This window comes from Gossypium hirsutum, chromosome D10, assembly GCF_007990345.1.
Source record: "Gossypium hirsutum isolate 1008001.06 chromosome D10, Gossypium_hirsutum_v2.1, whole genome shotgun sequence".
In the NCBI taxonomy this organism is placed as follows: domain Eukaryota; kingdom Viridiplantae; phylum Streptophyta; class Magnoliopsida; order Malvales; family Malvaceae; genus Gossypium; species Gossypium hirsutum.
The window spans coordinates 682194-709328 of NC_053446.1; the positions used below are offsets into that span (position 1 = coordinate 682194).

At 32.8% G+C, this 27135-nt stretch overlaps 5 protein-coding genes across 7 annotated transcripts; 2 read left to right on the forward strand and 3 right to left on the reverse strand.

Annotated features, from left to right (window-relative positions):
* The first annotated feature begins 327 nt into the window (after positions 1 to 327).
* Positions 328 to 3300, forward strand: LOC107930357 (uncharacterized). 2 transcript variants are annotated; one of them, XM_016861985.2, is made up of 5 exons: positions 328 to 1159; positions 1496 to 1714; positions 2049 to 2129; positions 2608 to 2712; positions 2820 to 3300. In XM_016861985.2, exons 1-5 carry the CDS (start codon positions 629 to 631, stop codon positions 2892 to 2894), a joined length of 1011 nt encoding a protein of 336 aa, XP_016717474.1. In that variant the 5' UTR covers positions 328 to 628; the 3' UTR covers positions 2895 to 3300. The 2 variants fall into 2 exon arrangements, 1 of the variants encoding a protein (XP_016717474.1); XR_001693010.2 differs by having other exon boundaries at positions 407 to 1159; positions 2616 to 2712; positions 2820 to 3093.
* A 259-nt stretch (positions 3301 to 3559) lies between these two features.
* On the reverse strand, positions 3560 to 6112 carry LOC107930360 (CASP-like protein 2B1). Its single transcript, XM_016861990.2, has 3 exons — positions 5508 to 6112; positions 5267 to 5399; positions 3560 to 3947 (listed from the first exon to the last, which is right to left on the reverse strand). Exons 1-3 carry the CDS (start codon positions 5729 to 5731, stop codon positions 3696 to 3698), a joined length of 609 nt encoding a protein of 202 aa, XP_016717479.1. The 5' UTR covers positions 5732 to 6112; the 3' UTR covers positions 3560 to 3695.
* A 4430-nt stretch (positions 6113 to 10542) lies between these two features.
* LOC107930441 (ras-related protein RABA5a) lies at positions 10543 to 14203 on the reverse strand. 2 transcript variants are annotated; one of them, XM_016862115.2, is made up of 6 exons: positions 13857 to 14167; positions 12376 to 12452; positions 12017 to 12132; positions 11875 to 11880; positions 11426 to 11791; positions 10543 to 11166 (listed from the first exon to the last, which is right to left on the reverse strand). In XM_016862115.2, exons 5-6 carry the CDS (start codon positions 11763 to 11765, stop codon positions 10832 to 10834), a joined length of 675 nt encoding a protein of 224 aa, XP_016717604.1. In that variant the 5' UTR covers positions 11766 to 11791; positions 11875 to 11880; positions 12017 to 12132; positions 12376 to 12452; positions 13857 to 14167; the 3' UTR covers positions 10543 to 10831. The 2 variants fall into 2 exon arrangements, with proteins under 2 accessions (XP_016717604.1, XP_016717603.1); XM_016862114.2 differs by lacking the exon at positions 11875 to 11880 and having other exon boundaries at positions 13857 to 14203.
* A 2970-nt stretch (positions 14204 to 17173) lies between these two features.
* LOC107930397 (inositol transporter 4) lies at positions 17174 to 22730 on the forward strand. The gene is made up of 6 exons (XM_016862053.2): positions 17174 to 17515; positions 18303 to 18373; positions 18478 to 18813; positions 20487 to 20594; positions 21385 to 21990; positions 22086 to 22730. The coding sequence occupies exons 1-6, from the start codon at positions 17380 to 17382 to the stop codon at positions 22620 to 22622; spliced, it is 1794 nt and encodes a 597-aa protein (XP_016717542.1). The 5' UTR covers positions 17174 to 17379; the 3' UTR covers positions 22623 to 22730.
* A 1116-nt stretch (positions 22731 to 23846) lies between these two features.
* Positions 23847 to 26922, reverse strand: LOC107930396 (inositol monophosphatase 3). Its single transcript, XM_016862052.2, has 12 exons — positions 26213 to 26922; positions 26020 to 26075; positions 25864 to 25914; positions 25495 to 25575; positions 25263 to 25366; positions 25093 to 25177; positions 24938 to 24992; positions 24800 to 24843; positions 24574 to 24642; positions 24390 to 24490; positions 24255 to 24311; positions 23847 to 24124 (listed from the first exon to the last, which is right to left on the reverse strand). Exons 1-12 carry the CDS (start codon positions 26223 to 26225, stop codon positions 24028 to 24030), a joined length of 813 nt encoding a protein of 270 aa, XP_016717541.1. The 5' UTR covers positions 26226 to 26922; the 3' UTR covers positions 23847 to 24027.
* Between the last annotated feature and the right edge of the window lie 213 nt (positions 26923 to 27135).

Sequence of the window (27135 nt, forward strand, 5' to 3'; positions counted from 1 at the left end):
ATTATTGTTAATTAATAACAATGTTAATGGTGTGTTACACCTCATTAAAATTTTCGATTGATCACGTTCCAAACAATCATGCATAATCTTCACTTGATACTATTTGTGAAGGTTTCCTCGGCTAACAATTTATCTGACAGATGGACCTATTCATTAATCATTATATTGGGTCTTAACTATTATACCCTGTTTGAGATAACTCAAAGCACGTCATAACGTTACTTTATGTAAGTCTATAATATCAGGGCACTTATCTCTAACCTATCAATACCAATCTAACGCGTAACACCTCAAAATAAATAATAGTCAATACATAAAAAGTTGAGTGCGAGAAGAGGGACCATTACCCATTGCCTCCCTTCTGTCTAAAACCTCTACTTTCCTCCTTTACAACTCCAACTACCAATTTATGAACTCATCAACAGAGACAAATTAAGTTCTAAATTTTATTATAGCGAAGGGACTAAATGCAAAATTATCCCAATTCATCATCGCTTTTCTTCCATCTTCAAGCATTCAAACGACACAAGCTTTTGATATAACCTTTGGCAACCTCACGGAGCGAAGTCCATTATAAAACCTTAAATTTAAAATCAACACAATTTCTCGACTTCTCTTGCTACCGTAAATGGCGACGCGCTACAGATCGTACGATTCACGCTCCTCCACTTCCTCTCACTTCTCCGATCCCTCGTCATCTGTAGACCTTAACAGCTCTGCTTCTTCGCGGAGGCCAAAATCGTCTTCTTCCTCTCGAGCGATTGTGAAATCGAAGCCATTGGATGCAGCCCAAAGCAGCCGCAGCAGGAACCAGGCGGCGGATCTTCACTTCCCAACCATGGTGAAGAAGTTTATGGACAAGAAATTGGCAAATAAAACAACGGGACAGCTGATGATTCCATCGGATGTGGTAGCTGAGGGTCTCAAGAAGACGGCGAGGAAAGGCACTGCTTTCACGGCGTTGCAGAGGAAGCTGTTCGGTAAAGGATCTTCCGCTAAGGATAACAAAAAGGAGGTAAAAGCCTTGACGGAGGTGAAGGGGAATACGAGGACATTGGCCATGGTTTTAAGAAGTGAGAGGGAGCTATTGAATGCCAACAAAGAGCTCGAGATGGAGGTTTCCGAGTTCAAGCTTCTGCTTCAAGACAAGAACAGAGAGGTGAGCCATTGATTTTTGAATTGGTTGCCATGATCGTGATTGTTGAATGCTAGCGATTCAATTCAGCATAACTAATGATCTCATTGATAAATTGTTTTCAGAATTTATTTATTTAGAATTATGTATTTGTATAATCTTAAGTGCATTTTGTTCGTACCGGATCCATTCACGTCTCTGGAAACATTGTGTTAGCCATTTCATTGTTAGATATTTATGATTTTGTGTTAATTTAGATATCACTAAGAAATGGAAAAAAATATAGCAGATTAAATTAATCTTGGGAAAGTGTAATTGTTTATGAATGCTATAGATGTTAATATAGATTGTATTTTGCAGGTGGAGAAGCTGAAAGATTTGTGCTTGAAACAGAGAGAAGAGATTAAATCCTTGAAGAATGCAATATTGTTTCCAGATGCCATGAATTGTCGACTTCAAGACCTAGTTGAAAAGCAAGGTTCGGAGCTGGCGCAAGCCAAACAACTAATACCTACTCTCCAAAGACAGGTCACTTCTCTTACAGGACAACTTCAATGCCTTGCCCAGGATCTTGCTCAGGTAATCCACAGTTCCACACAAAGCATTCAATATTAAATTACGTAGTGTAAATTAATGTTTAAAACTAATGATATAATCTGATTTTGTGCCTATTTTAACTTAGTTTCAATTGGATACATTTCTGCTACTTTCCTCAAATAGAAGTCTTAATACTCCTCTATGAAAGAGCATGTAATGAATTTGGTATTATTTGCTATAGCTTAACATGCTTCACGTGTGATATGATAATTTATTAAGCCATATCTATGAGTCAGTAGCACAGAAGGAACGTCTTTCAAAGTCTTAATTAAAAACCATTATAAGGGTTCCAATTGTTAAGATATGCTTGAAACAGGTGAAGGCAGAAAAGTATTCTTCCAAAGCATGTAACCAGCAGCATGGCAGCTATGATGGAGATGAGCTTTTTGATTCTTTGGTAAGATTTTATATGCTATTTTCTATCAAAATATTACATATAGGTAAAAGTACTACGAGGATTTTGTACTTGGTGTCAAATTGAATTTTAAAATTTGTTAAATTAATTTTTATATATTAGATGAAATAGTAAATTAATTTTTCTTTATTAAAAATTTTAACCAATTTTATTGATAAAAATTAGGTGATTAACGGAATAATTAAACAACATGTGATCAATTTTTAACTGTAAAAGCAAATAAAAATTTAATAAAAAAATCAGTTCACTTTTTAATTAAACATAAATCAATTTATTCAATCTCTAAATATGAATAAAATACAATTTAAAAGATTTTATTTTATGATACTTGTGAATCTATATACAGTAATAACTAATATTATTACTTGGACATAGGTATAGATTACTTCCTTTTCCGCTCTAGTTTTGATTTGACCCAATGCTTCTACCGATAAAGGTAATAACATCGTAAGCATGTCAGGAATTCAGTTCTGGAAACCCAACAACTCCTGGAAGTCCAGATGACTTGTTCCTCGAAGATTTAAATCCCTGTTTAACACCTTATTATGCCAAGTCAAAACCCAAGGTAAATGACTGTCCTAAAATTATTAAAGTCGATGTTAATCTCCATTAAATTAGCTACCTTGGTCCCCCCCTTCACATGACACTGAGTAATTAGTGAACATCTTGCAGGAATTTGACGAGATTCGATACGACTCGTCGCATAATGAAACCTTGTCTGACGAAAAATGGCAAGCATTCAATTAGCTCGGATTTAGTTCTCGTAGCAAGAAGGTATCCAAAAGTTCAGATCGTTGCAGGGATTCCAATAATGGAAGCTCAATGCCTTGAATCAGTCGCAGATCAAATGAAAACAAAGGATCATACTGCAAGCAAATACCATCATAAGCCTTTCTCAATTGCTTGGTATGTATCATTCTTGTTAGCTCCAGGTGTTAAATGGAATTAATGCTTTAAGTGCATTAATAATTAAGGGTTTATATTTATTACTTTGTGGTTGTGGTGGGCTACTCCTGCAAGTAATTTGATGACAATAGTGTAGTACTAGTAACTTTCGTTTCAATATTTATAGCACAAGGCATTTTGACCCCAGAAAATGGGATGTGGACATACTTGAAAGTAGCTTTTATTATAGTGACCAAATTAAAATATAGTCAACGGTTTAAAAAGTATCATTTATATTTTATTAAACTCGATATTTTTATAACTTTAAAACTATAGTTTTATAAATGAAATTTTTATTTGAAATTGAATTGCTATTGTTTCAAGATAGTTCTATAAAAAGAAAAGTTAACTGACTTCCCCATTTCTTTAACCAAATGGTGTCCAAATTGTATGTAATGTTTTTTATGATTAGCCTCAAGAACTGAATCCTTTGCTTGCTGAATATGCATTAATTAAATTCATCTAAGTTAATAATTACTAAATACATAGATGATGAGTCCTCTTACATGTGTTTCAACGAGCTTACATTGCATATTTTACTATATATATATGATATAAGATTAGACAACCCTTTGGACTGAGCCTGTGAAACTAGCTGAAATTCTACCACCCGGAGTTGCCTTTGGCTTTGTTGACACCACATAAGCGAAATAGAGTGAAAGCAGAGATACCAGATTGGAGTACCATGCACACACTAGCTAACACTGCCATTGATATTCCTTCCCCAACTTGGTTACAAAACTTGCCATACAGGTTGCATATCTTCATCCATTGAAGTTCCGTTTGCCCCAGCTTCGCAAACACTGCTGACTGTGCCGCGGCTCCCACGGCGGCCACATTCAAGTATGCCATTGCCTGCATTGTAGATATTCATAATATCTATGTTAATTGATCATTACGTTCTCACTTCGCACGATACCATAGCGGTTGAACTGATTAGTAGTCTAAAGAATGATTTTAAATGGATTAAATCAAAAAATTAGTACGAACCAAACTTGAATGGATGGAATTGAATCAACATCTACCGATATAATTAATAGCTACCGTACATGTTGATTATAATGATTAAAGTGATCTTGTAGTGGTTAAAATAAATCCTGTTCATCAGTTACTGGCTATGAACCAATAAATTTCATAACCGACTTTTGATAATGCACTATTATTTGACCGGTGCAATATTTCATTTTTAGATATATAATAAATAAACATGAAATTTATAAATTTCATGTGGTGCACTAAAATCACATGTGTTGGCCTACAAAGAAGTGAAAAATAATAATAACATACCAGCTTTATTTACTACGTGGAGGAATATGAGATGACCAAACTACCTGCACTCTATGCTTATCAGGAATGAGAAGTAATTCCATGCAACAACATTTATGACACCCACCATTTTTCTTCCCCTCAGCGAGGATTTGAAACTTGTACAAACCACTAAATGAGTCCCTAAAGTACTATCCCAACCATCCACACCAATGAACATTAAATGCAAGTGTAAAGCCTGGCAATAGTGTTTTTTTAATATAAAAATATGATTTTTTTTGTTACCAAAAAATATAATCTTCACTTCATTCTATTTATTAAATATATAGTGAATGATGTGATAAAACATCATATATTTCTTTTTAAGCATAATGAAAATTTAGCTCGTTTTTATTTTTATACAAATTTGACATTTATTATTATTTTAATTAAATTTTACTTTCAAATTTTTTTAAAAAAGAGTTCAAGACATTTTTTAGTAAAAATATTGAATAAATCATTAGTTTTTTTAAAGATATTAGTGTGACACTAGCAATTGATGTATGAATTATATTAAACCCTTGAACTTATCTCACCTAAATTGGCCATTGCTCTTAAAATAGCCTCTTTTTCTTTTTTCATTTTTTCCCCAATCAACCAAACATGCTTTGCAAAACAGCCAAAAACAAACCCCATGATACAATTTTGGAGACAAATAATCGTAAACCAGAAACTTATACGACTATACCTGAGAGAGTTAGCTGTATTATAAGACTAGATGAATTTAATATTATTAAACAAATCAATGCCAACATCGACATTGTTATTAGCGTAAAATATCATGTATTTGAGTGCTTAAATGTATTATACTTTTAATAGAACCAAAAGAGGCAGCAAATGCATGCCAGGTAGAAGTAGAAATATGGTACCTGATCTCCACTGAAAATGGTCCAAGCCAAAGGCTTATTGACAAGCACACTTCCCTTCACCATACTCACCACACAACGAACCACTTGTACTAAGGAATAGGCAGCAGCTACCCCATTGGCTACGACCAAAAACCTATAAAAATTCGATCAAGAAAACCCAGAAAAATATATAAAACAAAGTAAAAAAAGAAAAGAAAAGAGGGAATAATGGGTCAATCCAGGGAGGGCTAAAGAATCTTACACAAGAGCTTTCATGTCTGTAAACCGAGCTTTCTTCTGAATCGAAAAGATTTCTTTGACCTGGCTATCGGTTCCCACTAGAAAGGCTGTGAGTACACTGAGGACGCATATCAAACACCTTAAGAGCAACTCTGCAATCCTCACTCTTCTTTCAATTACCATCGGATTAGTGCCATGGTATACGGGGACATTCCCAGGACTAATACCAACACCCAAATAATTCATAGTTTTTGAGAAGAAAAAAAGGAAAAGGAAGCAATGGAACACAGACCCAGAAAGAAATATTTTGAAGCACAAAGCAACGTACACACACCCCGGATGGTATGAATGACTTAACCAACCAGGCAACCACCACTCACCACTGGTTAAATAGGCGTGCGCCAAAAGCTAGACTGAAGTGAAGGGTAAGTGGCCCTTTAATATTATATCATATCGAATCAATTTTATTTGGAATGGCCTAATTTTGGTTTTAATCCCTTTATTATATCAAAACTTGAGATTCAATATCTCAATTTTGATTTGGCATTTTCGTTTTTTTATTAGTTCGTCCAAATAGAAAACACCTTTAGTTAGAGTTCGATTTGGTTGGATTTTTTAAACCGTCTATGATAATAAGGTTATCTTCGGGTTTTTTCTTTTATGTTAATTTTGGGTTTTGAGATGACTTATTTTGATAAAATGAGAATTATTTTATGGCTTTTAAACATTATTCGATAATTCATTAATAATTTTTAGAAAAATTAAAATTTCAAGTTACATATATTTATTTTAAATATATTTTTATATAAAAATTTTGAATTATTTTCTTTATTTTTAATATAAGATATTTGTTTTATAACATAAAATTAGATTGAATTCAAGTAACTATAATTTTTCAATATATTTTTCAAAAATGTCTAAACGCCTCAATTTGAATTAATTTTTAATTTCTCTATTTATGGTTAGGGTTATTTAGCTAATAATAAATATAAAATATTTAAATTTTTTTTAAAATAATTTCATATCGTCATTTCAATAGTAGCAATTAATAATGTTATCGACTAAAATATGTTAATAAGATTCTAAAAATGCTATTTTAATGTAAAGAAAAGGGAATGTATATATATAAGTTTAATATAATATTTGGTATTTAAATTTGATATTTTTTCTTAATTCGGTATTTGAACTTTTTTTAGCTCAATTTAATATTTGAACTCGACAATTTTTTCTTAATTTGATATCTAAACTTTTTTTGGTCCAATTTAGTATAATAATTAATTAAATTAATAACATTAAAAGTAATTGAACATATAAATTATAAAAAAATATCATATCTGTTATATTTCGGTCATACATTGATTATTTTTACTATCTCATAGAAAAATAACATTGTTAGTATATTGGAGTAATTTGTAAAACGTTTGGCAAGTACCAAATCGAACAAAAAAAAATTAGGTACCAAATTAGAAAAAAGAGTTAAATTCAAGTACCAAATCGAATAAAAAAGTTTAAGTACCAGATTAGAAAAAATTGTAAAATTTATGTACCAAATATTATATTAAGCCTTATATATATATATTCTTTTAATGCGGTTTTGGAAACGGTTGGTGGTGGAGCTTTGCTGTAGATGTATGGCATTGCGTCTGGTCTAAGTTGCAACTTCATAAGAATAAAAATAAAAAATAAAAAAAATAGAAATAAACATTTATTTGATAAATTATAAACATAAAATTAAATATAATTTTTTTAATTGATTAAAGCGGTTAAATGCTAATAATTAATTTAATTTGATAAGATTGAAATGTTTTTAATGGAGATTCGAAACAGGTCGAGTCGTGTATTATTTTAAGGCAAGGGGAAGCGGCAACCGTTTTGTTGTTCCAAGAAGGGTCAGAGACAGGTAAATCAAAGGGAGTGCCTATCTTTTTTTACACAAAGTTAAGAATTAGGGACGAAGCTAAAATAATTTTGTAGGAGTTAGAAATTAAACTATAATTTTTATAATAATAAAAATTTAAATTTATTGAATAAGTCAAAATAAATTTTTATCATTTTCAGAGAGGGTTGAAGTGTAATTTTATCTTTACTAATTTAAAATTTTAAAATTTTTAAAAGGGCCTAAGTGACAAAAATTTCATTTAAGAGAGGCCGAGATCCCTACTAGCCCTTTAACTATGCATTTGCCTAGAACTGCCCATAACTCCTCCTAACTCATAAATAGGAGAATAATACGCTTTAGCATGCTCAAATTCATATTCTCTTGCATTGACAATAATGTTTATACCAATTGAGTTAAGATTCAATCTGTTATTTCAAATTAATTTTAAATTTAAAGCTAATTAATATTTGGATTAAATGGATTTAAATTATAAATTTAAATTCATCCTATAAAAAGAGAATCCCTTATTTTGTTTGAAAGCAAAAGCAAAAAAGCAGATAAAATGATGAAAGTGGCATTTGGTGATTGTGGTAGGGTCCTTTGGGTGGTTGGTTTTTGTTTCTTGTTTGTCCACATGCTATGATGATGTTAATATGATGTGAATTCTTTTGAAGATATAACATTTTCTTAATATTTCGAAATTAATTAATAAATAATAATTTAACTATTTTGCTTAATATAATTGTAAAGGTAAAAAAGTTGGAGGGTAATTTGTTATACCGGTTCACATCATAGGTGGTACGAAAAATAATTAAAATAAGTGATTTACATTGTGGAATATATAAAAATGGTTAGACGTAAAAGTTTTAAGAAAGTTCGCGTGTGTTTAGTTTGTTTTTAAGAAGTAATTTAGGGATAAAAACATTATTAGATAAATTATTTTCTCGAAAGAAAAAGTACTTATTACAAGCTAAATATAAGTTCAAAAATAATTTTTCAGGAGCTGAAAATTTTAAATTCTCCTTAAAAGTATTTTTTTTTCAAAAGTTCTTTTGAGAATTATTCTTAAACTAAACCTTAACCGGACAATTTTTTTTTTGCAAAATGACCATGTACATTTATTATCCTTTCTTTCCTAGTGATGGGCGAATATTTATAAGGTGGCGAGTACCGGTTTAGAATATTGTTAAAGTTAATCTAAAAAAATTAGATTTAACGCTTTTCGAATGTGATAGATCATAAAAACGTTTCTTATCTTTTTGTAAGCTGTATAAAGTTATTAAGTGTAGATCTAATCATGGATCGGTCCGAAAAATAGATTCGAAAAATAGGTTTGAATTAAAAATAAGATCCGTTTAGAAAATAGGTCAGGTTTCAAGTAAGTTTTTTTTTTATTTGAACTCGACTCGAATTTGTAAAAAGAAAAAAATTGTTGTTGTTTTGTCACTGTTTTCACATTGTTTTGCTATAAATTCGCTATTATATTACTACTGTTTTGTTGTTATTATTTGAATATTGTATAACTCTTATTTTATTGTTAATTCTACTACTATTTTAGAAGTATTTATTTACTAAGTTGCACCTATTTTAGTGTTATTTAATAATAAAGACTTTTTAAAATTTTATTTTCAATCGGTTGGAAAATGTTTATTTTAATGTTTTTAGTGTATTTGATTTATTATATTTTTTAAATTTATTTTATATAAATATAATATAAAAAATAATACAAGCGGACCAAGTTGGATTTAAATTTTAATATTTTTATTTGGATTAAATTTGGGCGAAATTTTAAACTCGTTTTCTAAATTCAAACTAAATCCAAATCTAAAAAACGAGCTTAAAATCTTATATTAACTTAACTCGACTCATAATCAGCTCTAATGAAATGCGATAGACTGAAACTAAATTCTGTCAGCGAAACTATGAGGATGCTATGTACCACTCAATCTCTATAACGGTCGATTGTTCTAATTTAAGACATTGTGACCATATATTTTTAATATAGTAAGGATAATTTATTATCCAATTAGACTCTAATGTCAAATTTAGTAGAGTAGACACGTGTTGTGTGAATGCACAAAGCTAAAAGCTATAATAATAAGCTTGAACAAAAAGGTAAAAAGGAAATGCAACCCATTTACATGTCCAACAACTGCATTCCACTAGAAAGAGCAACCTAACTTTATAGTTTTTTTTTTTTTAGTTTCCAAATTCTCATATTCAACCCTACACCTTTAAACAGTAAGTGAAATCATTAATGACTTACTTAAAAGTTTTGTATTTGAGATTCTTTTCGTGTTTGGTAATGAAATTGGAATTTGATTAAATTCGAAGTTGATTTACATTAAGTCTTTAATTAGGGGTAAAGTTTTTTTGATGTTATTTTCTTTATCTATAAGATTCAAATTCGAGACTTTAGATTAATCTTATAAAGTTTTAGGATTTAAAGTTTAGAAGAATTTAGAGTTGAAGATATAGTTACTAGAGAAGATCATACAGCACAATGAGACGAGTGATGTCAATACCACGACTGTTACTTAGTTGGCATGCTCTCATGCTCTACCTCACCACCCATCCTCCTCCACTATGGATGAGAAGTTTTAAAAACCTCTATTATAAGAATGTTAGATATATCTAACCCCGGATAGCTCCATGATTTTTTCTAATTATTTTTAAAGTTTTTAATCTTTTTAAAGAACACAAATATTTAAACATAATGTGTTCAAGAAAATTTTTAATATTCTTAATTTAGACTTTAATCTTAAAAAATACCATTAAAATTAAGAGGTAGGATGGGACAATTAATTGTCATTATCGTTCCATATCCACTGCCAAAAAAATTAAAAAAATCCACCTTACTCCTGCCTCACATCCATTTTTCAAAGGATAAAAATCAAAATTTACCATCCTAATGACTACAAAACAAGATCATGTACGTGAATGATAACATGGGGGCTTCAATTAGGTTGTATCTTACTGCAGATTTGCACCTCCATTTCTCCATAAAAGTCCAATATCAATATTTGCAAGCTATTCATTTGGAAGTGGATATGGAGTTTTCTTAAGCACCTAGGCTATTATGCAATGGGGTTGGCCATTTGCTTTACCAATAGCAGTAACAGTAATAATGGGGAAATAAGACATGGTGGTTGGCTTGGTTTTTTTTAATCATTTTGAATATGTAAAATCACAGTCAAATAAAACAGAGGAAATTACACTGGCATTCTAAATATATTATCTTATATCATTTGCTTTTCTTTTCCCCTTTTAATGCCCCCTTCACCTTCACTTTCATTTACATCTTTAGCTAATCCATGTATCAACCACCATAAGATTATCATGGACATGTCAAAACAAGTATTTATTAACATTTTACCGGTAGGGAAGAAGATGAAGAAGAAATTATCCGCAACTTGAGGCCTAACTGACAGGACCGGAGGAGCATAGGGTTTATATTTTCTGAAGCATCAACAACAACCGCCGCCCGCTTTAGCCTCTGCTGCATCAGGTTGTGGGTTATCTTCTGATGGTAGAACCACGGTCTTTCCATCAAATGAAGAAGAATCTGGCTTATTCAGCTCGTGAGACATCATAACTTTCTTGCTTAATATGTTATAGATCTCTTTAACAACTGTCTGAAAGGCAGCTGCTACATTGGAGGAATCAAGGGCAGACGTCTCCATGAAAAACAAACCCTGTGCCTCCGCCAAAGACTTCCCTTCAGCAATAGATACTTCCCTGGCATCCCGGAGATCTGACTTGTTGCCTACTAAAATGGTGACTACGTTCATGTCAGAGTGAGCTGTTCAAAAAGACAAACCACACGAGTCAATCCTTAGTTGTCAAGGCCAAAAACCGACAACTCTAACATTCACGAGAAGGGCAACTAAAATATGCAATAATATGGCTAAGGGTCCCTTTGAAAACAGGATAAAACTATCCCTTTTTTGAACTCGAGAGACTTTTGATAAATCATAGAAATGAGATTCGCATCGCGAAGGTTTCTACATGGACCGTAAGCATGTGTAATAAAAAAAAGACAAGTTCACCGTGGTTCTTACTCTGAAGTTCATTTAGCCATCTGCCGATGCTATCAAAAGTCTGTCGTCTGCTGATGTCATACACAAGGAGAGCTCCAACCGCACCTCGGTAATATGCAGATGTAACAGCCCTAAAACGCTCCTGACCAGCTGTATCCCAGATCTGTGCCTTAATTTCCTTCCCATCTATATGGACCTTCTGGGTTTGAAACTCCACTCCTATGGTCGACTTTGAGTTAGGGTAGAACTCATCCCTAGCGAATCTTGCAAGTAAATTCGATTTCCCAACAGCTGAATCACCAACCAATACGATCTTGAAAAGGTAATCCTCGGTTTTCTCTTCCTCCGTCACAAAATCCATTTTCCAACCTTACGAGGATCGTCACTCTACAGAACCATATCAATAATAAATAACACTCAGCATTGAGGTTCTTTTCCGGGACGAAAATTATCAACTAAGAAACACCAACCTTATCCTATTCAAGAACAAAAACGGGTTTAGAGAATAAAGGAACAAAAGAAGTTGGAAAAGGAAACTTGAAATGAAGGGAAGGTATAACAAGTACAAAATGCCACTCAGCAATTGCTTGTATGAAGAATCTGAGAAAATACCTATCTTCTGAAGCAAATATTGGATCAATTGAATAAAAAAGGACTAACTTCTACTCCACTCTCTGCATCCTGCAATGTAGGCAAATCTATCACAAACGCTCCAAGTGTTATGTTCCCTGCAGTGACAACACAATATGAACGGAAACACTAAAACCATCAAAAATACTCAACCAGCATAAATAAATGCACAAGTTGCTATGGTTTCGAGTATAATAACAGTATCCCGCTAAAGGATTCATGATAAGTAAAATTTTCATCTTAACTTAAAAAGTAAAGTAGGCAACTGGTATGGTGCAACAAGTGATATGCTACTCGTTAAGGTCTTACAAATAAAATCCTAAGGAGGCAAGAACCGGTACCTTGAAACCTCCAATGAACTTGCTTCCACCTTGCCTGGCACATCAAATCCCACTTAAGCTCCCTCTATGACTTAGATCTTGGAAGCAAAAAACAAGAACATAAGATAAATGTTAGATCATTCATCAGAATTACATTTTAACAGCAAGTCAGTACTTTAGAGGATATTGAAAAGAACCCCATAAATGCCATATTAGAAGCCTCGAACAAGAGCTAATGCAATACGTGACTAATAATAGTGGCTCCTAAGATTCCTATGCTTCCACTTTGCCTCTCAACCAGTAAATCATCATATTGGTATTTGTATTAAGTTTAAAATTTACAGACAAAAGTGACGTTAAATAACAAAAACTAGAGGCCCAAAATTGTTAAGACTCTTTGAACAAAACTTCTATAGCTACGAGGACCTTCAAGAAATCAACCATGCATTATAACTTGCAATAGTAATATAAGACGCTTGGTAGTATTGCAACAAGAATGAACTTATGCACTGCACTTTATTATAGCTCAATAGAGATTGCTTTGAACATTACCTCTGGAACATGATCCAGGAACAACATATAACTTCATATATAAATGAAGCCTTGTACTTTCAGTTTTAAATGCGGCCCTCCTTTAATGAGGTCTTTTGTCTTATTCCTTGTCTTAATTATTAAAGATGCTGAAAAACTCAGTCTTTAAAAGTTATTTATTTATTCACAGGATTGTTTTTTGAAAGAGTTAAAAATGCAGATTCAAAAACTTTACCGCTTCGTAGACAGCTCATAGACCTTCACCGAAACAAAGAACCTCGATTTGGAAAACTCGTAAAACACTGATCACAACAATCTGAAAGTAGAGTACTTGCACTTTGCATAGTTATATAGACTCAGTTTCCCATCAAAGAGATGCCATTATAAACTCGAATCACTAAGCGAACTACCATCGAAATTTTATAATTCGCAGTTCACTAAAATACTGAAACAAGTGAACCAATCAAGTCCACATATTGAACCAAAAAAAAAAGGGACCTAATAGCACCAAATTTGAAGTCTCAAATGGCCAAATGAATTCACTTTTGCAGAGCTACAAAATCCGGAATCAACTTTTTACCAACATTTTAAAACTTATATCAACTAGCCGCTGGTGTAGTGTCAAATGACTTACGTTATTTAAGCTCGGGTTCAAACCCAAACAACCCTTTATCCAAAAAAACCCTTATAATGAGTTAAAAACACAACTTTATGCATTAGATGAGCGAAAAGATGATATATAATAATATCCCATATGGAATCACTAGACCTCTAAGCTATTAACGAAACAAAATTAGCAAACAGCAAACAACAAATAACGATGAAAAAAAAGGGTGATTGAGATTCGGCATTGACAAATGAAAACCTAACCAGTAATGAGTGCGACAAATCAAACCCATTATTTATAAAAATAAAAATAAAGCGAATGCCAAAAAAGATTAAATAAATAGATCGCGTTTCATTGCACTCACCGACTATACGAAGAATTGAGAGGCTAAAAACCAGAGCAAGCCCTTGGGTTTTTGTATCGGAATGAGGATGAAATCAAAGAGGGGTTTAAATGGGAATGCGTTTAAGAATCGGATCTGAATGGAAATGAAATGTAAAAGAATGATAGAAGAAGAAAAATTTCAAAGTATTTTCATGTTTTTGTTTATTTGAATGAAGAAACAATAATAAGGGTACGCAATTGCTACGAGGTGGTAGCTCAGGCTCAGTCTCAAGCTCGGACTCGGACTCGGACTCGGACTCAGTCGTTGGCCAGAGCCAGCCAAGAGATTTGCATTTACTCTGCTTACCGGCATAGCCTCCCCACTATAATTTCATGGGCTCATTTTTGGGCCTCTTAATGGGACTATGGCCCTCACTATATTGTTATGGTTAAAATATACTCCAAGTCCTTGTATTATTTATATATTTTAAGTTTAATCCTAAACTTTTATTTTCAAGAATTTAATTCATCTATTTTAATTTCAAATTGTTAATACCATTAAAATATTTTTTTAATTTATGCGATATTTAAAAATAGAAAAATATTCGCTTTGTAGCCATATAACAAAAATTTAACGTTGTAATAATAGACCTAAATTTAATAGAAAAATTTTAACAATGTCAACAATTAAAATTATATTTTTAAATATGAAAAATAAAGGAAATATAATCCTAAAAATAAAATAATAAATTTCACATGTACAAAAAATACAAAAAACTTTAAGCATGTTTTAACATGTTATTATTTGAAGCAAGGTACAACCTAAAAGAGGTCTAAATTCGTAAGACTCAAAACTCCTTAGTTGATCTAGTTGCCGACTACACTACAAAGTAATCAATTAGACGGAGAAATCATTTTATGAACCCTTCCCACTACATTGTTCATGGTCCATTTTCAATTATTTACTGATATTTCAGTAATTTTTTTCCACACTATTGATAAATGATTTTGGTAATATTTTTTAGCCCGATCCCTTGGGACCATGAATAATATAGTGGGAAGAGTTCATAAAATAATTTTTCCTAAACGACAAGTAGTTGCCTAAGATTTCCATCTCATCCAGTTTATTATAAATTTTGTTCCCTTTAATTTTATAAAACCTCCTTATAAATCCTTAAATAAAATTTATATTTTACCTGGAATATATATAATTTAATTCCAATCCTTCTAATTTATAATCAAAACATGCAAATCGAAAATTCCGCCATTGAAATTAGTATCAAAATGATTTTATATGAATTAAAATACAAAATATAAATTTTATATGAATTACTGATATTTATGAGAGTGAGAAGATGTAGTAGAGCAGGTGCTTAAATGTTTTGTAAGAACAAAAGGAAGATTTACAATGTCAATGAAAACTTAGTTATATTGTGGGAGAACCATATTCTGAAACTATGGTTGAAATGCAACAGAACAAGAATGTTGGAGTGGAGGGCTAAGCCCTAGCCTTAGCCATGGGGATGTTCATCAGCTACCTAAAACTTTGATCTCTCTCTCTCTATATATCTACACCCGTGACTGTTGGGTGGAATGATAATAATTTTGATATCTCTTAAATCATTTGGTTTAAATAATAGGGGAAATACTGTTGAGACCTTCATTTGAAAATTTAAGTTCAGTATTTGTTTTCAACTCATTTGAATATAAACTTTAATTTTGATTCTATTGATGGTATGTCGAACAATGTGAACATAATGGTAGGGATGTGTGGTTCACCTTATTTTATACAAGGCAAAGGGTCGCTTAATAAGGCTATCGCAAATGATAAAAGATAGAGTTTAGGTGAAGGGATCAGAGAGAAGAAGAAGAGAATAGGATCCCTGTTTGATGTGGGCCTTGAGTCTTATAAACTCTTAGCCCTCGTCTTGAAGTGTCATGTGTCAAGCTTCTATAGATGGATTAGAGATAAGTAGCCAACTGATCTGTCGATATAGGCCTAGGTAGCGTGGTGACTAGATGAACTTTCAATCATATCAAATGAAACGTGGTGGTTAGAGTTAGATTAGCGATTAATTAGTAGGGCCTTGTTGCATGTTGGGCTGAGGGGTTTTTGAATTCACTGCTTGATCTCGACGATTTTAGGGTATAACAAGCTCTTTCTATATAATAAGAGTAAAATTATAATTTAATAAGATAAAAATATATCAAAATGAAAAGCTCGATTCAACTTGCAAATCATCCGAATCAAGTATTGCAGTACTTAAATTCACTTTGATCAATAACTTGAGTTATTCGAGCTTTACTCGATAATTACCAAATAAAATTTTAAAATTTTTAATCAAAATTGAATGATGTGTGAGAATAGAATTCTCATTTACACCCTAATCTAACTTGAATCAATTCCAAATTTAATTAAAATGAGTATAGGATACAAGCTTGTAGAAATGAAATGAAAGCATGCAGATGGATTTGCGGCCAATTCCATACCTCGTACGGTCATACCGTACGTGTCAGCTGGCATTGCATGCCGCTTTTCTTGGGCAACGCTAATTGCGTGCAGAGCAGCAGCAGTCGGCAGAAACCTTGGCCACCTCCATGTGGTTAAATTCAATATTTGCCTCAGCCTCTCTTTAACTGGACCACCTTTCTTTTGGCCACCACGTTTATTTTCTTTGGATTGCAGTTATATCATCACCGCCATATACCATATAAAGTATGAATAGACTGCCGACAGTTTGATGAGTTATTGGGATACCAATACTTCAGATATGGAAAGTTATTACTTGTTTTGGTTTATCGAATTTTATGGTTTTGTTCATAAAAGACATTTCACTGGTTGATAGTAATATAAAAAACTATGGATCATAGAGTAAATCGATCCCTTCTATTAAAAAATTCATTTGTTTTTGCTATCGAAAGTTGGCATAGTTAATAAAATAATTAAACAGTAATATATAACGTGCCACATGTATCTTATGCAGAAATACAAAGATTTATTTTTAATAACAGAAAAAATTAAAAAAAAAAACTAAATTGTAATAGAAAAAATAAAATACAAACCAAATCTTAAAATAAAAGCTGGTAGTTTTACCGAATATCACATCCTTTCCTACTCTAGAAAAGATCCATTGTCTTCGGTGGCACCTTGCTAGAACCCTTAAGAGTTAGCTTTGATACCATGTGTCGCTACACGATATTTTAAAACCCTAAACAAATGGAGTCAATTGCATGAAAAATCCCACCCAACTGTCGGGAAATCAGTTTTTTCTTCCACGACTTTGTCTTCTAAAGCCATTATTTAAATTATTAATCCCATTTTTTGTACGATAGTTTTATTTTATTTCTTTTAATGGTTGAATTTTGTTTATCGTTGCATGAACATAATAATGGTTTCATCATCTCATGATCATCCAATTTTTTTTTGATTGTTTTTTTTATTTAATAAAAAGAAAAAAAAAATTCCATATGGTGGAGGAGATTGTTAATTTTATGTTTATGAGATAAATTTGTTTAAACCTTTTAGAGCAAAAGGAGAAGGTTGAACTTTTGCTGTGACAAAAATGGTGGAAGGTGGTATCTCAAAACCAGACAAGACAGAGTTCACTGAATGTTGGAAGACAACATGGAAAACACCTTATATTATGAGACTTGCATTGTCTGCTGGTATTGGAGGGCTCCTATTTGGTTATGACACAGGTAAGTTAAAATTTTGGTTATGAATCATTTTAATTACTAAATTCTAAATTGGTACCCATACTGGAAAGCTTTCCAGTTGAGTCATCAAATTAAAGTAAGTCGATCTAGTCAGGGGAAGCTTGAAAATCATTTTAGAAAGGGAAAAAAAAGTTGAATTATAAGTTTTTAGGGGGCAAAGTGTAATTTTGTCATCATACTAATTTATAATTTCACAATTATTAGGACTTAAATGCAATTTTGTCATGTTAGGGGTCAAGGTCGCTGCCTACCCTACCAGCTTCCATGTTAAATGCATGACGAGATCCGACATAGTTCGCTTTTGTAATTATGTCCGATCCAAATTCAATTGTTCGTTAGATTGATAGAAGGACCTGATTAGAGTGAGACTTAATGTTAAGGATTTAATTAGTGTTTTGAAATTAAGTGATCGATTTAGAATTTAGCTAATAACTTGAGAACGTTTGATGAAATTAACCCTATTATTTTTATTACTAATGCATACTTTTGAAGTTTGAACACATCGGATCCAAATTGACAGTTCGACCCATGAAAGGATCTAATTGGAATGATACTTTAGTTTGAGGATTTAACTGGATATTTTAACCCTACTGAGATTCATAAACCATGTTTATTTGATTAATGAAATGCCCTTATGAGCAGAAATATTTTAAAAAATCAAGCTGAGAGGATACTTAAGTTTAAGGACCTAACTGAATTGTTTTGAAAGTTTAATAATGTCTAATGGAATTAACCCAAAATAGTAGTAACCATTATCGTTGTATTGCAGGAGTGATTTCTGGTGCATTACTGTATATCCGCGAGGACTTTCATGAAGTTGATAGAAAAGCATGGCTACAAGTATGAAAAAAACAACAACTTTAATATAGACAAATTGCCTATTTCGTTGTCCATTAACGCACTAATTATATATAGACACATTATTATGTGTTGATTTTTTTCAGGAAACCATCGTGAGCATGGCTGTCGCAGGTGCCATCATCGGAGCTGGATTTGGAGGGTGGATAAACGACAGGTTCGGTCGGAAAATATCGATTATGGTCGCCGATGTTCTTTTCTTTGTGGGTGCAATAGTGATGGCCCTGGCTCCGGCACCGTGGATGATTATCCTAGGACGGATCTTTGTGGGTTTCGGTGTGGGAATGGCTTCGATGACGGCACCACTTTATATCTCAGAAGCTTCGCCGGCTAGGATCCGAGGTGCACTGGTTAGTACCAATGGGTTGTTAATCACCGGAGGCCAGTTTCTATCTTATTGTATCAACCTGGCTTTCACTCACGTAAGTTTTAGGTTTAATTTTGGTTTTAGTCCTTTTTCTATGCTGAAATTCAGAATTTAATCTGTTTACTTTAATTTTACTTTTACGGCTAGTGAGTTGAAGTTGATAAGTGATAAATTTCAAAATTATACATGGAATTTGATTTAATGTGTAATTGTATACATGAATTTAATTTGGTGCAATTATACACGTAAAATTTTAATCGTGGTTCAAGTATAAACTTGAAACTTTAATTTTGATTTAATCATACACATTTAAAGAAATAAATATATCAATTTATATTCTATAAATATAATTATTTATGCATGCAATATATTATATCAATAATTGTGTTAATAATTTACAAGAATTGGATCAAATCAAAATTTCATGTACAAAATTCATGTATACAATTACACATTAAATCATAATTCATTTATAGTTTTACAATTTATCCCAATTGATAATTACATTAGTTTCCATTAAAATACAATGTTATTAGTAGGTTGAAATTGATAAGTACATTAGGTGACAAGCGGGGACAAACTCCTCAAAAATAAAAAATTGTCTCTTTAATCTTTTGAGGGCATGTAAAATTTTAAGTTAATTTAATAGTAAAATTGTATTTTGGTTTCTCCTAAAATTTAAAATTCAACTATGCTTTTTTTAAAATAAAAAATTATAATTTAATCTCTTAAAAGTTATAAATTTTATATATAATGACGAAATTATATTATTAATATTTTCAAAAATTTATAATTTAAATTTAATTTCTTTAAAAAAATATTTGGTTGTGACCTTAGTGACATGTAAATTTGTTATTAATACAACATAGTTAATTAGGGTTTTCACCTAACCTTGACTTATGACCAAATAATAGTAAAAAAAAATTACACATCATTACTTTAATGACAACTTAGTGTTAGGGAAAAGCACTCAGTTTTCACCATTGATTTTCATAATGTTATTAATAAGTTTAAAATGATAACATTGAAATTTGTAAATTTTATGAACACTTATTTTTTTTAAAAAAAAAAGGTTTTAAGCATTTAGATGATTTGTAAAATTTATTACTAATTCATGAATAGTATGATAAAGGTTTTGGTGGATGAATAGAATGAGTAAGTAATAGTTTCATATTATTTTATCATCGATTCGATATGGTTGACTAAATTTTCAAGTGATCTTAACTGTGTAATCAATTAACGGTAAAAAAATTACCATTGTTACTTTAATAATAGCAATCTAGAGTGTTATCAATTTGTACCTATTAATAACATTACGAAAGTAACAATGTTAAATTTTTATGTTAAATTTGGGTTTAGGACTAATTTGATGAAAGTTAATTGCTAATATTATTAGGTTTGTATTTTTCATGATTTTGTTAATAGAATCAATTTAGTTTAATTGTGAAATTATTTAATTTTGTATTTAATTTGTCAAATACAGTCTGATTGAGGTGATTTAATTCAGGTGTTAGGGTTGATTTGATGAAAGCTAATTGCTAATATTATTAACTAATTATGAATTTTCATCAAATCAACTCTAAAATCCAAATTAAATATCAAAAATTAACATTGTTATCTTCACATACCAAAATGTATAACTTTTATCAAATACATATATCACATTAAAAAATGTCAAGTTGAAGTATCAAAATATGTATTAAACCTACTTTTTTTCATGTGTTTCAGGTTACAGGAACCTGGCGTTGGATGCTTGGAGTAGCTGGACTCCCCGCCGTGGTTCAATTTGTGTTGATGCTTTCACTTCCAGAGTCTCCTAGGTGGCTTTATAGAAAGGTTTAAGCAATTCTTTGCAATATTAGATCGGATTACCGTTGAGAGGAGGTCGACTTTTCGAGAAAAATTTGTGAAATGTCATCCATTGGAAGTTGATAGATCTGATATTGTCTTCTGGAGAGGGTTTTGTCTCCCACCTTTAATGAAAGCTCAAGTGGTAATGTCATATATATAATAGAATATAAATTTATATCCCACTAAGTGCGATAAAAGTATCATGGAGGTCTTTGTATTGAGACTCGAATTGCATTCTACCTTCTCTAATAAAAAGAAAAAAGACAAATTAGTCATTGTACATTAGATTAAAGAGCAAACTAATCATTCTGTTAAAAAATTATTCATTTCTATTGTTAAAAACTAGTCCGTGTATGTCAGCATGAGGTACATGTGGCACGTCACATGCAACTGTCTTGTTATTCTGTCAGCAAACAGTATAAACAGATGAAACTTTAACAACAATGATCAGTTTGCTTTTTGATCTATCATATAGAGATTAATTTGCTTATTTTTTAAATGAAAGAAAATTACAATGGCTCCTAATATAGGGGACTCCATGATATTTTTACCCACTAAATGCAAATATGAGATTTCCTTAGTAGGTAAGACACTCTTGTATTGTGAAACTACCATGGGATCTTAGCAAAATCAGAAGACAAAACCTTACACTAAGAGCAATATTGACCCGTTGCAAGGTTTACCAGCTACAAACTTCTCCCAACGAAGCCGACCTCCCCTCAACGATTACATATCAATTTCCAATAATAACAATGATAATAGTTGTGATGTTTAGAGCAAGGTAGATGAGGCCAAATCCATCCTAGAAAGAATTTACCCTGCAGAAGAACTTGAAGATGAAATGAATGCTCTAAAAATCTCAGTGGAAGCTGAAAAAGCTGATGAACATGCCCTTGGTGATAGTATGGCACAAAAGCTAAAGGGAGCTTTCAAGAATGTCGTTGTCCGAAGGGGACTGTATGCCGGTGTGACAGTTCAAGTGGCTCAGCAATTTTCAGGCATTAATACCGTCATGTATTACAGCCCGACCATCGTTCAGTTCGCCGGTTTCGCTTCAAACAAGACTGCAATGGCCCTTTCTCTCATAACTTCCGGTCTCAATGCTGTTGGGTCTATTGTCAGCATGACTTTTGTCGATAGATACGGCAGGAGGAGAATGATGATCATTTCCATGATCGGCATAATTGCTTGCCTGGTGGTGTTAACCATTATCTTCTCTCAAGTCGCCACCCATTCGCCGAATATCGACCACTTTGAATCGATGCACTTTGCTCTAAATGCTTCTTGTTCGAGTTATGTGAGAGCTAACGATCCAACATCATGGAACTGCATGTCCTGTTTGAGAGCTGAATGTGGCTTTTGTGCTAATGGGGTAAACAAAGTAAGTATTATTATTGGGTTAATTTCACCGTACATCCCAAACTATCTCACGTATTTTAAATTGATCCCGAAACTTTAAAACATCTGTTGTCATAGTATACTCCCGGAGCATGCTTCGCATTGAGGAAAGACATAAAGGATTCATGTCGTGAGAAACACCGTACTTGGTACAAAGATGGTTGTCCGAGCCGATTTGGGTTTTTGGCAGTGGTGTTCCTAGGACTTTACATCATATCATACTCCCCCGGAATGGGAACAGTGCCATGGATCGTGAACTCTGAGATATACCCCTTGAGATACAGAGGTATTGGAGGAGGGATAGCTGCAGTTGCAAACTGGGTATCTAATCTCATTGTTAGCCAGACATTCTTAACCCTCACCAAAGCTCTTGGCTCTGCCGGGACCTTCCTCTTGTTTGCTGTATTTTGTGGAATCGGACTCATTTTCATCTTCTGGTTCGTGCCCGAAACCAAAGGGCTGCAGTTCGAGGAGGTGGAGAAGCTGCTTCAGGCCGGTTTTCGGCCTGAAGCATTTAGGAAAAGCTCAGAGGAGACTAAGGTAGATAAGGGTAACGGTAAGGCTAAGGCTGAGGCCGAAACCGATACCGAGACCAAGCCTCAGCCTAGTTCCTAACTCCTACCTATCATTCATCTCATTGCTGACAATGACTTTTCTCATTGGTATCCTTGTAATGCAATTACAATCTTATTGATGAATAAAAAGTATTGGCCAGTTCAATTACAACCATTTTCCTCCTTCAACCAAACATTTCTTGGTTTTAAATTTACCACTTTGATTGCATGTATCAATATATGCGTGTGTATGACAGTGTTGAACCTGTTGATGAGCATTTTTAGGCAAATGGTGATGGTTCCCTGAATTTTTTTTCATATTAATCCCTAAACTTGACAACTTTTTCCAGTTTTGGTTCCCAGGCACTCTAAGATTATGCAGTGTCATCACTGAAAATTTTTTATGTGATGACATGACACAATCTCAGAGCATTACACTGCTACACGGGCCAAATGTGGGAAAAGTTTACCAAATTCTAAGACTAATGTAAACCCAAAAAAAAAGGTTTAGGGATTAAGTTGGGAAAAGTTATCAAGTTCAGGGACTTAAATGTTGCTTTATCCCTAACTACTTTTACACCAAATAAGAGCACAGATCAATGGCCTTACCATTGCACAAAAATAATATGCATCCACCTATAGCATATCAACATACTCCCCATATCCAATATGTAGGAAACAAACAATCATCACTGAATAACCCAATGATCAAAGCTCTTATTAATTAACTTCAATGATCAATGAAAACAACTGTTTCTTCTTGTAACTATGAGCAGCTAAATAGAGTGTGCTACACATGCATCATGCATAATACAGAAATACACAATGGATTACTAATTAATTTAGCTCTAATTTTTGTCATGTACTGTATATGTTCATTTTGACCATATAGATATAACATATTATATAAAATGTCATCATTCCCAAGTTAGTAGTGGGAGAGCAGTGATTGGTAATAGTTGATATATGGGAGAATGTAATGGATAATCGACACCTAGTCCTAGGACAAGGAGGATGGTGGGTCATATCTAAACCATGGACACTTGCATGGCCTGGGCCTAATGCCTATGCCCCCCCCCGCCCACACCTTTATTTTAACCAGCTTCTTAACCGAATCAATTTGACCGAAAACCATCGGTTAAGTTAGTTTGAACTGACTTTTGTTCACCCCTAAAGCTTGACAGAAGGCAAAGGCTAACCGCCGGTGAGAATTGATGAACAAATACATGTCCCCTATGCCTATTGTTTTCGGTTCCCCTAAACTTGATTAATTACCAACTAATAATTCAGCAAAAACAGATTTATATTGGCAATCTTGCAAGTTATAATCTCAATGGGATTCTACAAAATAATCTGGCCTATTGCCAAAGCCAAGAATATAAATGTCTCAACAATCTCCCCCACAAGAACAAAAGTAACTCAACATATTCATAAAAAATAATGGCAGACTATACATAACTGCAACTTCATTCTGTCTGCTTCAAAACCTCGACAAATGCATCTTTCAGGAATGGATTTGAAGCAGCGACTTTCGGAGCTGTGATATCAAAATCTTTCCCGAACCTGATCCAATAAACAATAGCCACCACTGGTTAACATCATGTATAAACTTTCCATTAGCATTTCTCTTTCTCTATTAGATTTCAAGACAAAATAGTTTAAAGATTGCTTAGTCAAAGATTTAGCTTCTTACGGATCATACACAAGGCCTCCAGCTTCGTTAACGATTAAAACACCAGCTGCCACATCCCTGAACAAAGAGGCAGACACTGTCAATCATTTACTGAACCGCAACTTTCATCAAACATTAAAATGACTAAAAGCATACCATGGGCCCCCATATCCAAGTTCGTAAAACAGATCGAGCCTTCCACATGCAATTCCACAAAGGTTCAATGCACAAGAACCACTCATCCGAAGTGATCTCACCTTTTAATCAAAGGAAATTTTGTTATGCATTTAAAGTTTTCAAGATGTAGTAACAAAAGGAATCCATGCAAGTTTTCTTTTACCTTGAAAAGTAATCTATTGATCCGGTTTGTAGTAACATCCACCGTTAACTTATCTCGTTTTGTTCCAACCTGCTCAATAGAAAAAAAAAAAAAGTTAATCAAGTTTTTACATGCTTACAAAACAATCCAACAATGAACCAAAAATTATTAAGTTCATTAAAACCCAACAATGAACCAAAAAAATCAGGTAAAAATCTGAAATTTCAGAACATAAGAAGTTCCACACCTCTGTTGCAAGTAGAGACTTCACAAGTTCGGTTTGAGATGAAACTGCGAAATTTCAAAGAAAAATAACACATCTTTAAGAGACCTGTTTGAAAGTTTTTGGACTTACTATATCATGAGCATTGGGTATTAGATTCACCTCTTATAGGGGTCCCGTTGAGAAAAGCACCTTTTCCAAGTACAGCAGTGAAGAGCTGCATGCCATAAACCCAGTAATATTTGTTTAACTTGTGATAAAGAAAAACTCTTAGATTTTTTTAAGCAAACTTCATTGTCTTAAAGGGTAATTCTCACCTCATCCATTATTGGATTGTAAACAACACCAATTGTAGGAACTTTCCCAATAGTAAGACCAATGGAGACACACACAAAGGGGAACCTACATGATTGCAAACAATTGACATGAAAATGATCGAACACCTTAATCTCAGATATAAACACAAGTCAAAGAAAAGTTATTTTACCCATGAACAAAATTAGTTGTTCCATCAAGGGGATCAACTATCCAGGTAGGCTCATCAGTCAGCTCTGATGCACCACAAGCAGCAGTGGTTTCTTCCCCAATGAACTAAAACGAAAATAAACAGTACTTATGGCATACCATAAAAATGGTTCGATAAAACTAGGTCGTATTCTTATGCTCGTATTTGAATCTTGATAGATACATGGTAAGAGAATTTGATTAAAAGTGCTGACCTTGTGAGAAGGGTAATGCTGCTTGAGATGATTAAAAACAAGATCTTCACATGCCTTATCAGTCTCAGTGACCAAATCGACCTGAACTTAGATAAAATAAGCAACTTTTAAGTAGCCATTTTCAATTCTCAATAAGATTGAACCACAACCAATTCGAAAAACAACCCAAGAACCTCTAATAAGATTAGATAACCCAGTTTCATCAGCTACTCTGATAGTAATCAATGAGAGCATTTGTTGAACCAAAATAATCTATCAAAATTTATGAATTTTAATACCCTTATCAGCATATATACACGCACATTTCTAGTAAGCTAACAAGAAATGGGGATAAAATAAAAAATACGAGAGAGGGAATAAAAGAAAGACCTGGCCTTTATGCTCCACATTCTTAGTCTGGTAAAACCCTTGACGGATTATCTATAAAAGAACATCAAATAAAAAGAAAAAGGTTAGAGAAATAAGCTGAACAAATCAATGAAGTAATTTGAACAGAAAAATGGAAAAATGAAAACTTTAATGAACCTCGCCGGCTTTCTTAGCTGCATCAACTGCAGTGGCCAAGAACTCTTCAGGAGAACCTGAAATCCATAGAATTTATATAAGAAAACAAAAAAAGAGGATAACAGTGAACAAGAAATTGAAATCCCATCAATGGAAATGTCAAGAAGATGATGATAATTAGAGGGAAATACTAATCTGGGTTCATAGTTCCTACCATTGTCAGCCATGTTAGATTGGTTTGTGAGAGAAAGTGAAAGAAATAATGGCCGATGGTGAATTTGTGGGTGATTTCCAAATTAGGTTGAAGAGCTTTTCAGGTAGGAATAAGGACAAGAAACAACAGCGTTAGTGATAAACAAAACGAGACCCATGTGTTGATTTTATTTCCTAATATTCTCTTTTTTCTTTTCTTTTGTTTGGAGAATAAAAACCATGTCTTTGATGTTTGAACTTCCACGTTATTGGTAACAACAATTAACATTCGTTACTAACTTAGGGTGAGTTTGAATAGGCAGGACATTTACCTACAATTGTGAGATAAAAAATAAGCTAAACATACCGCATCGTACCCATCGTTTATCCAAACACACCCTTAATGGATCTATAAAGCAGATATATCTAGTTGTTATGTAATTTTGATTTACTATTATTAATATTATTAGAGTTAGAAGCAAATATTGTTTAGTAAAACTTAGGCATATTAGTTCATTCACCTAGGCATAACGAAAATAGTATCCATATATTGTTTTCACAGTTCACTCACTCGTTTTCCTCACGGTAATGAGGGTCTAATTAATTTTTTAGTAAATCTAGATTTATTGATTGAACTGACTATTCAATTAATTAAAAATAAAAAATAAAAAAATTAACCGATTTAATTATAAAAACAATAACAAATAAGAAAATGGCTGCTTTGTGATAAGTACTGTAGCCGTTGCCTCGTTGAATACCAATAAGAGGAGATTCATGGAATATGCCAATGTGCCTTTGCCTATCATCCGATTATCTTATCTGATGTGAAAGGTAGACGAAATCAAATGGTCCAATCAACCGAAGCTTCCTTACTTCCTTCCACCATACAATCTCCTTTTTTTCCCGTTCCTCTCTCTTCCTTTTTGAAGACAAACTTGGACCAAA